Below are 10690 nucleotides of genomic sequence, written 5' to 3'. Positions count from 1 at the left end.
TAAAGGACTCTTTAAATCGATTTCTGTACTCCACCACCTTTCGTAGCAGCAGCTCAGTGATTGCTTTGGCTACTTGCATCACAGCAGCCCTCACAGTAGATTTGCCCACTCCAAATTGATTCCCGACTGACCGGTAGCTGTCTGGCGTTGCAAGCCTCCACAGGGCTATCGCCACTCGCTTCTCAATTGTGAGGGCTGCTCTCATCTTGGTATTCTGGCGCTTCAGGGCAGGGGAAAGCAAGTCACAAAGTTCCAAGGAAGTGCCCTTACGCATGCGAAAGTTTCGCAGCCACTGGGAATCGTCCCACACCTGCAACACTATGCGGTCCCACCAGTCTGTGCTTGTTTCCCGGGCCCAGAATGGGCGTTCCACGGCTATAACCTGCCCCATTAACACCATGATCTCCAAAGCACCAGGTCCCACGGTTTGATAGAATTCCATGTCCATATCCTCATTACTCTCGCTGCCGCAGCCTACTCCTCGCCGCCTGGTTTTGCAGGTTCTGGTTCAGCATAAACTGCACGATAACGCGTGAGGTGTTTACAATGTTCATGACTGCTGTCTTGAGCTGAGCGGGCTCCATGTTTGCCGTGGTATGGCGTCTGCACTATTCACCCAGGAAAAAGGCATGAAACGGTTGTCTGCCGTTGCTTCCCTGGAAGGGGGGGGAGGATATACCCAGAACCACCCGCGACAATGTTTTTGGCCCCATCAGGCATTGGGATCTCAACCCAGAATTTCAATGGGTGGAGGAGACTGCGGGAACTATGGGATAGCTACCCATAGTGCAGTGCTCCAGAAATCGACGCTAGCCCCGGTACATGGACGCACACCACCGAATTAATGTGCTTGGTGTGGCCGCATGCATTCGACTTTATACAATCTGTTTTCAAAATTTGAATTATATAAATTCAGCTTAATCCCGTAGTGTAGTCATACCCAAAGGTTTGAGAGTGTTAACAGCAGTAGTGTTAGAGCAGCCCAATCCACAGGGAATCCTTGAAAATTAGAAACAGAAACATACCAGTCACGAAACTGACTCACTCACAATTTGGGGCAGCAACAAAGAAAGGCGGAAGGAGGAGGTCCCTTTTAATGAGATTTTCCTTGCTCCTTGCCCCTATAACACTGAATTGCTTGCCCTGGGGCAGCGAGAATTGGACGAAGCTGGGGCCTGGGGCTGTGAAGGGAGGGAATTAGTCACAGCTACGAAGTTTGGGGCAGGGACGGTGGAGCAGCGGGCATCCAAAGCCAGGCAGCTGGGGAGGGGAGCTCAGGGGCCGAGGCTGCCAGGGGCCCCTCATCTGCCAGGCCGTCGGCTCTGGAGCTGCTGCTCCCTCCACCCACAGCACGCAGCTGTAACCATGCAGCCATGTGGTACAAAGGGCAGTGCCCGGGCCAGCCTCGTGACCCCATCCCTCGTGCAAATCACGTCAGCATCAGCAGTCACGGGGCCCCCGCCGTTGCCGCTAAGATGCGGGAGCTGCCCCCCTGGAAACGCGGGGCCTGGGAGCAGGTGCCGCGGGGGAGGCCGCAGGGGCGCAAGGCCCGGGAGCCGCCAGTGGGTGGGGGACGAGCCCCTCTCCCTCCCGACGCCTTAAAGGGACAGCACCCCCCGCGTGGGACTGTCCCGCTGCAAGGCGCCCCTGCCTGGGCCACCTGCCAGCAGGTGTAACGTCCCGGCTCCCCCTCGCTTCAGTCTGACGGGAGGGGTGTGTGTGTGTGTCAGTCACCGACTGTCAGGGGCATAGCTGGCCTGAGAGCGCCTGAGGGGCCTCCTCTGCTGGCCGACCCAGTGCCCCATCCAACGACCCATCCTGGGGAGATAGTGGCAATGAAAGTACCGGGTTTAACGTACAGCGGGAGGGAAGAGCCCCTCCCAGCCCTTTGTGCCTGTGCTGAAAGGAGTCTTCGGGTCAGGCACTGGAATCGGCAACCCTATTTTTCCCAGCATGCTCTGCGATCACGGAGAGGCGGCTCCTGAGTTGTGTCCTGACAGGGAGGAGGAGCTAAGGCCGCTGCCAAGCCCCCCCCCCGCCCCTCCATCGTATTCACACGCTACACCGTACCCCGCGACCGGGAGGGGAGGGTGAGGCTGTTCCCCACCCCCAGCGCGCGGACCCGAGATGCCGCTCTTCGCCACCAACCCCTTTGACCAGGATGTGGGTAAGTGGCACCGACACAAGCGGCCCCGGCCCGGCCCCTGCTGCCAGGCAGCCCCCCCCCCCCCGGCCCCTGCTGTCTGGTACCAGACGCTCTCCCCGCCTGCCCCCTGGTGCGGGCCCTCCCCACTCTGTTGTCTGCCCTGTCTGTCCCCCCCCCCCGCCCGGGTCTGTCACCATCAGCTCTGGTCCGCCCCTTCCCCACGCTCTGAGTTGGCCCCAGCTCTTCGCCTCAAACTTGTTTTGCCTGCCCACCCCGCGCGAGCCCCCGTTGTTCCTGGCTTTGTTGTCTGGGGGAGGGGCAGAGACAGCTGGGACCAAGGGGTAGGCATGCGGGTGGGCTGTGCTGAGCCTTGCCTACAGTGCCACTGCGCTCTCAGGAGCCGCACTCCGTCACGGAGGACAGAGACACGCACACAAAGGGGATGGAAATGCTCACTGGTCAGAGCCCTGTGGACAATGAGGAGTTGGTGTCTGCCTGACGTGATTCAAACAGCTCCTTCGGTTGGTTATTATGGGTGCCATCTGTGCATATGCTGCTGTACAGAGGCACCAAGGCCTCTGGCCTGACTAATAAAATACTTGTCACAGGGGCTGCATTGGAAGGAAACTGCAAAAAAATCTGTGGTTCTGAATGTCTTATTGAAACACACACAACGTAAAATTCCCACCTAGAGAGACAAGCACACACAGCACAATTATCTATCTCCCCAGAGAGAGAGTGTAAGCGATGCTTTTAGAGGTAATCACTAAAGAGAAACTTACCTCTTCAGTTATGATCTATTTTCCTCCTTATTCCATGCCTAAATGGAAGGGAGAGGAAATGTGTGCCTTTTATACTTGACCTAAATTATTCTTGTTTCTGCCAAAATGTAAAGTTACATATTAATGATCTGAAGTTATTTTCTGCCTGCCCATTTGATTGTTGTGTGTAGTTGGTTTCTTATCAGTGATAAGCTTCAAATTTTTCAGTACTGTGTTGCACAGAGAAGTTAACATAAAGGCGATTAATGTAATTGTCTTTAAAAGTTTGTCAGTGACCTAGGTTTAAAGGTAGAGATCTCTGGTTCATCTTATTTTGATAAGCAAGTCAAGCCACTCATGATCTAAAAACCCTGTGCTATTAAAATATGAAATATGTTTCTGGGATCAAGTTTCTTCAGTACTCATCACTTTTTGTGTTTAGGAGTTATAAACTACAAATTGATGATTCATTTAGTATATATTAGTATGACTTTAAATCCAGTGCTCCCATTAACTCTCCCATATCCCCAGACACCTGCACCATATAATTGGTCAGCTTTCTGGGAACCACAGCAAATGTTTCACAGACCACGGTTTAAGAATCTCTGCACTGGATAATTGAATTGTTGATAACTAAATCAGTGCAATAATACCAATTATTGTGTTTAGAAAATGAGCTTGGCGGGGCACTACATACTCTCTGCAGATTTATATAGCCAATAGCCTGAAAGACCTGTTAAAAGTTCTCCCCAAGAGGCCCTGGATTTTTCTGTCATGGCGCGTCCAAAGTTACCAATTTGACACTATACTGACAAAGGGTTCTTGTCCATAACTTCGTTAATATTTGCCCTTTAAAGGCCCAAATTGTCTGAAAATGATAGAAATGTATATGGAAGTGGTATTAAAGGCAGAACTGAATGGACTGAAAAACGTAGAAGTCACACACAAGAAAAAAATATTGCAAATAGCCAATTTGAGTGAAAATTATTTATGGGCAATAAAATATATGAAAGAACTAAAAATTCTTGCCCTCCTGGGATGTTTTATGCATCAATATTTTCTACAATCATCAGTCTAACAGATAATGTGCAGTAAATTACCACGTCTGTCTTTTGATAGCAAGTATTGCCCGACCCCATAATTTGTTTTTCATGGCAATACTAACCCTTTACTGTAGGCTGGACTGTTTTGCTATTTTCCCTTAAGAGAAGTGTTTGTACGCCAGCCTCACTGTTACATTTAATGATAAATGATAAATTTAATACATTTGATACATTTTTCTATGCAAATACCTAAAATATTACTATTTTATTTGTCAGCTAGTATATTTTTCTCAGCAACAGCACTGAGAAAAGAAAAACACAAACCTTTTTACTGGAATTCTCTTGTATATGACATTTATTTCTTAAATATTTTTAAGACTGTGACAACTTATCTGGACTGGTATGAACTGATGTGATTATCTATATAAATCAACATTTTATTTTCTTATTCAAATCTAGTGTTCATTTTGAACTATTTATTGCTGTTGGCGCTGTAGTACTTATTCCCTGAGTAAAATACATTTTTATTTCCCACTCTGACCGTCTGCTTTCAAAATCTCTCTTGTTGGACACATTGTCATTGTGAATGACAGGTTCAGCAGCTTTTTTGTCAATGTTCTCACACTTCTGACACTTACACAAGCCTGTGCAGGAAAACCCAACAGCAAGACAGGAATACCTCCCTGTTTGACTTTTCACATGCCTGCAACATATTATCTGGTGCTGGACTTTTGTCATCCAGGTGCTTGCTGGTAAGCTCCTTGATTTCTAAATGCCATCCGTGATCAACGGGAAAGAGCATACATCCTGTTAACAAGAGAGTGCCTCATTATAGCAGCCTCATTATTTGCCCACTTGCTCTGTTGGTGTAGAGCAGGGGTTCTCAAACTTCATTGCATTGCGATCCCCTTCTGGTAACAAAAATTACTACACGACCCGAGGAAGGGGGACCAAAGCCTGACTCCACCCAAGTCCCACTGCTCCAGGTTGGGGGGCTAAAGCCTGAGCTCCACGGGCTGGGCTTCAGCCGTGGGGCCGGGCTTCAGCCGTGGGGCCGTAGGTCTCGGGCTTTGGCCCCAGGCAGTGGGGCTTTGGCTTTGGCTTCAGCCCCAGGCCCCAGCAAGTCTAAAGCCAGCCCTGGCGACCCCATTAAAGTGGGTTAACGACCCACTTTGGGGTCCTGACCCACAGTTTGAGAACTGCTGGTGTAGAGCATCACATGTTTGTGGCATGCTCTAGTCAGGCAGTGAAGATGATGCTAGGGAGCACACCTTGTGTCAGGCATTACTGACATCCTGTGATTAAGTTTGACCTTACAGGTGACTCACAAATTTACTTAAGCACAAGGAATCGTCCAAAGCACAGGTCTTGGTGGTGATGGGGGACTTCAACTACCAAGACTACTCATAAACTTTAAGGCCAGAAGAGACCATCCTAATCATCTAGCCTGACCTCCTATGCATTGCAGGCCACAGAACCTCACCCACCCCCTCCTGTAATTGACCCATAACCTCTGGCTGAGTTACTAAAGTGCTCAAATAATGATTTAAAGACTTTGAGTTACAGAGAATCCACTTTTTACACTAGTTTAACCTGCAAGTGACCCGTACCTCATGCTGCAGGGAAAGGCAAACCTTCCCCCCTGGGTTTCTGCCAATCTGACCTGGGAGGAAATTCCTTTCCAACCCCAAATATGTCAATCAGCTAGACCCTGAACATGTGGGCAGCCAGGCACCTGGGAAAGAATTCTCAGAGTCCTCCCCAGCTAGTGTCCCATCATTAGCTGTTGGATATATTGCTACTAGCAGATGCAGATTGGCTGCATGCTGTTGTAGGCAGTCTCATCATACCTTCCTCTCCATAAATTTATCAAGCTCAGTCTTGAAGCCAGTTAAGTTTTTTGCCCCTACTACTCCCTTGGGAAGGCTGTTCCAGAACTTCACTCCTTTGATGGTCAGAAACCATCTAATTTCAAGCCTAATGTTGTTCATGGCCAGTTTATAGCCATTTGTTCTTGTTAACACTGTTGATTAACTTTAACTACTTTCCCTTCCTGGCATTTATCCCTCTCATGTATGTATACAGAACAATCCTATCTCCCCTCAACGTTCTTTTGGTCAGGCTAAACAAGCCAAGCTCTTTGAGTTTCCTCTCAAAGGTAGGTTTTCAATTCCTATGATCATCCTAGTAGCCCCTTCTCTGCACCCCTTCCAAATTAAATTCATCTTTCTTAAACATGGGAGCCCAGAATTGCACATAGTATTCCCGATGAGGTCTCACCAGTGCCTTGAACAATGGAACTAACACTTCCCTGTCTTTCTACTGGAAATACCTCACATGATGTATCCTAGGATTGCATTAGCTTTTTTCACAGTTGCATCACGTTAGCAGCTCATAGTCATCCTGTGATCATCCAATACACCCTGGTCTTTCTCCTTCTTTGTCACTTCTAATTGATCCCCATTTTATAGCAAAAATTCTTTTTAATCCCAAAGTGCGTGACCTTGCATTTTGCACTATTAAATTTCATCCCATCTCTATTACTCTAGTTTTCAAAGTCATCCAGATCTTCTTGTATGATATTCCAGTCCTCCTTAATATTTGCAGTACCTCTCAACTTTGTGTAATCCACAAATTTTATTAACATACTCCACTTTAGTGCCAAAATCATTAATAAAAATGTTAAATAAGATAGTTTCCAAGACTGATCACTGAAGAACTCTACTAGTAACCTTCATCCAGCCTGACAGTTCACCTTTCAGTATAACTTGTTGTCTCCCTTTAACCAGTTCCTTAGCCACCTTTCAGTTCTCATATTAATCTCCATCTTCTCCAATTTAATAATTTCCCATGTGGAACTGTATCAAATACCTTGCTGAAATCCCGGCAGATGTCTGTTGGGAAATAATACAGCAGGGCACAGGCTATTCAGTAAGTTCTTGGAATGCACTAGAGACAGGTTTTTATTACAGAAGGTGAGAATGCAACAGAGAGAAACTGTTCTAGATCTGATTCTGACAAAGAGAGAGGAACTGGTTGAAAATTTGAAAGTGGAAGGCAGCTTTGATGAAAATGATCATGAAATGATAGAGTTCATGATTATAAGAAATGGTAGGAGGGAAAACAGCAGAGTAAGAACAATAGACTTCAGGAAGACAGGCATTAGCAAATTCAGGGAATTGGAAGGTAAGGTCCCATGGGAAGCAAGTCTAAGGGAAAAAAGTGAGCAGGAGAGTTGACAGTTTTTTAAAAGATATATTAAGGGCACAAGAACCAACTATCCCAATGCGAAGAAAAGATAGAAAGTATGGTAAAAGACCATCCTGATTAATGAAGAACTCTTCAGTGTCCGGAAACTCAAAAAAGAGTCATACAAAAGAGGAAACTAGGTCAAATTACAAAGGATGAATATAAAAACAGTAACACGTGCATATAGGAAATAAATTAGAAAGGCTAAGGACAAAAACAAAACCTCTCCCACCCCCAAAAGCAACCCCCTACCCCAAATTAAATTAGCTAGGGACATAAAGGGTAACAAGAAAACATTTTACAAATATATTAGAAGCAAGAGGAAGACCAAGGACAGAGTAGGCCCATTACTTAACAAGGAGGGAAAGGCGATAAGAGAAAAGACGGCAGTGGCCAGTGTATTAAATGCCCCTTTTTTGTTTCAGTTTCCACCAAAAAGATTAGTAGTGATCGAATGACTAACATAGTGAACATCAGTGTAAATGAGTTTTGGGCTGAACCTAACTAGGGAAAGAACAGGGTAAGAATTATTTAGATAAGTTAGATATCTGCAAATCAGCAAGGCCTGATGAAAAACATTCTAGAATACTTAAGGAGCTGGCTGAAGAGATCTTTGAGCCATTAGCAATTATCTTTGAGAACTCTTGGAGGATGGGAGATATACCTGAGGACTGGAAAGGGTCAAATATAGTACCTAGCTATAAAAAGCGGAATAAGGACAACCCAGGTAATTAGAGACAAGTCAGCTTAATTTTGGTACCTGGAAAGATAATGGAGCAAATAATAGGTCAATTTGTAAACACCTAGAAGAAAATAAGCTGATAAGTAACAGTCAACATGGATTTCTCAAGAACCAATCATGTCATGCCATATACTTCTTTGACAGGGTAATGGGCCTTGTGGATATAGGGGGAAGCAGCAGATATTAGATATCTTGATTTTAGTAAGGCTTCTGATGCTCTCTCACATGACCTTCTCACAAGCAAACTAGGGAAATATAGCTTAGGCACACCTACTATGCGGGGGAGGGGGAGGAGGTGGGAGACCAGACCACTGGTTGTAAAGCTGTACTCCGAGAGTTCACAATCAAGTTGTTCACTTGGTTCACAGTCAAGTTGAAAGGGCATATCGAGGGGAGTCCCTCAGGGAGCTGTCCTGGGTCTGATTCTATTTAGTATCTTCGTCAATGATTTGGGTAATGGCATAGAGAGGTAGTTCCCAAACTTGTTCCGCCGCTTGTGCAGGGAAAGCCCCTGGCGGGCCAGGCTGGTTTGTTTATCTGCCGCGTTCGCAGGTTCGGCCAATCGCGGTTCCCAGTGGCCGCGGTTTGCTGCTCCAGGCCAATGGGAGCTGCTAGTAGTGGCGGCCAGTATGTCCCTCGACCCACGCCGCTTCCCGCAGACCCCATTGGCCAATCATGGCTCCCAGTGGCCGCAGTTCGCTGCTCCAGGCCAATGGGAGCTGCTAGTAGTGGCGGCCAGTATGTCCCTCGACCCACGCCGCTTTCCCTGCACAAGCGGCGGAACAAGTTTGGGAACCACTGGCACAGAGGGTACACTAATAAAGTCTGCAGACAATACCAAGCCAAGAGGGATTGCAAGCACTTAAGAAGACAGCATTAGAATTCAAAATGATCTTGACAAACTATCTGAAATAAATAGGATAAAATTCAATAAGGATAAAAGCAAAATACTATGCTTAGGAAGGAATAATAAATTGCATCAATACAAAATGGGAAATGGCTACTGAGGAAGGAGTACTGCAGAAAAAGGATCTAGAGGTTATAGTGAATCATAAACTAAGTATGAATCAACAATGTACTGCTGTTGCAAAAAAAAGCAAACACCATTCTGGATATATTAGCAGGAGTGTTGTAAGCAAGACATGAGAAGTAATTCTTCCACTCTACTCAGCACTGATAAGGTTTCAGCTGGAATACTGCATCCGGTTCTGAGTACCACATTTTGGGAAGGATCTGGACAAATTGGAGAAAGTTCAGAGGCGAGAAAAAAAATTAAAGGTCTAGAAAACATGGTTTATGAGGAAAGATCGAAACACCTGTGTTTGTTTAGTCTGTAAAAGGGACAGCTGAGGGGGGACATAAGACTTCAAGTACGTAAAAGTTTGTTATAAAGAGAGGGTGATATACTGTTCTCCTTACCCACCGAGGACAGTAAGCAAGTAATGGGCTTAAATTGCAGCAAGGGAGATTTAGGTTAGACATTAGGAAAAACCTCCTAACTGTGAGGCTAGTTAACCATCACTGACATCACTGGAAGTTTTTAAGAACAAGTTAGATAAACACCTGTGAGGGATGGTCTGGAGATAATCCTTAGCCCTGCTTCAGTGCAGAGGACTGGACAAGGTGACCTAATGAGGTCCCTTGCAGTCCTACATTTTTATGATTTAAACTGTTCTGATTCCCAAAGTGTGCAATATCTCTTGATAGAATCTAAATGCTCATTTTTTGATCTGCGTGAACCTCCACCACCAACAAATTCAGGAGTACTTTAACAGAAAAGAGTACTACTCAGTGCAGACGCAAGCCGTAGTAAATCACTGTGGGAAATTCCTGTATGCGTACACAGGGTGGCTAGGCAAAGTGCATGATGCCAGAATTTAAGGAAACAAAATTCTGGACTTGTACAGCGGGGGACTCTATCCCAATGTAAAACATTTGACATTTATGTCTTTATCCTTATTCATTTTCTGAAGGACCCTAATATCAATTTTTGCTCCATTCCTGAGAGATGCAGATTCAACTCTACATTTGGTAGCTGCAAGATGGTAGTGGAGTGTGGTTTTTGGGAGATTGAAAGCAAGATGGTGATATCCGACTTACCCTGACAGTTTAGTTACTAGTGCAGCAACTATATCAATGTGCTGCATTTTGCATAATAGATGGATGTAAAAGTGAGGTCCTTAGTGAACAATAGAGTGAGGAGCCAGGAGTTTGGACAAGGTGTTGCACTTGAGGCTGCTAACTTAAATTAGCATAGCATACTAGTGTGCTTGCTGCCCAAACTACAACTGCTCTTTGCTCTAATGTATGTTGCTAGAGAAATTTCATGTTGTTTTGGAGGTTTTATGGCAAGGAGTTCTTAGAGGCTTTTTTATACGTGTGGTGGTGGATTTTACTATTGATGATCTCAGGCATTTATTTTTTATCATGATTAAGTAATGACTTGTATTAGTTATGGGGAGTAAGTTTATGGATGAGTGAATTAATGATTTATTGACATTAAACAGTATGCTTGAAGTGTTAATTGTCCTTTTTCCAGAGTCTGATTTATAAACAAACATTCAGACCAGCTGCAGTTGCAAATCTAGGTAATATATTCTCAATAAAAAGGCCAACAGAGTGTTGTACTGTTTTACAAAGTACACTTATTGGGAAGTCATCCAGAAGTGAGTGTCTGTCTATCTGTCTAGTTTTAGCTGGTAAGTTTTTGAATCTCCATTCAGGAATTATAGCATTTCAACCTCCCCAG

General features: G+C 45.4%; 1 protein-coding gene across 3 annotated transcripts in view; it reads left to right on the top strand.

Annotated features, from left to right (window-relative positions):
• The first annotated feature begins 1472 nt into the window (after positions 1–1472).
• The window catches only part of STAM (signal transducing adaptor molecule), a 62867-nt gene continuing 53649 nt past the window's right edge, over positions 1473–10690 (top strand). Inside the window, exon 1 of one of the 3 annotated variants that reach the window (XM_005308131.5) lies at positions 1473–2167. In XM_005308131.5, the coding sequence (XP_005308188.1) occupies positions 2128–2167 (40 nt within the window). In that variant the 5' untranslated portion in view covers positions 1473–2127. The remainder of the gene's footprint in view (positions 2168–10690) is intronic. The other 2 variants (XM_065583030.1, XM_042857420.2) reach the window with 2 other exon arrangements.

This window comes from Chrysemys picta, chromosome 2 (genome assembly GCF_011386835.1).
Source record: "Chrysemys picta bellii isolate R12L10 chromosome 2, ASM1138683v2, whole genome shotgun sequence".
In the NCBI taxonomy this organism is placed as follows: Eukaryota; Metazoa; Chordata; order Testudines; family Emydidae; genus Chrysemys; species Chrysemys picta.
The sequence above is the reverse complement of the archived record's forward strand: the minus strand, read 5'-3'. Positions and strand labels throughout refer to the sequence as shown.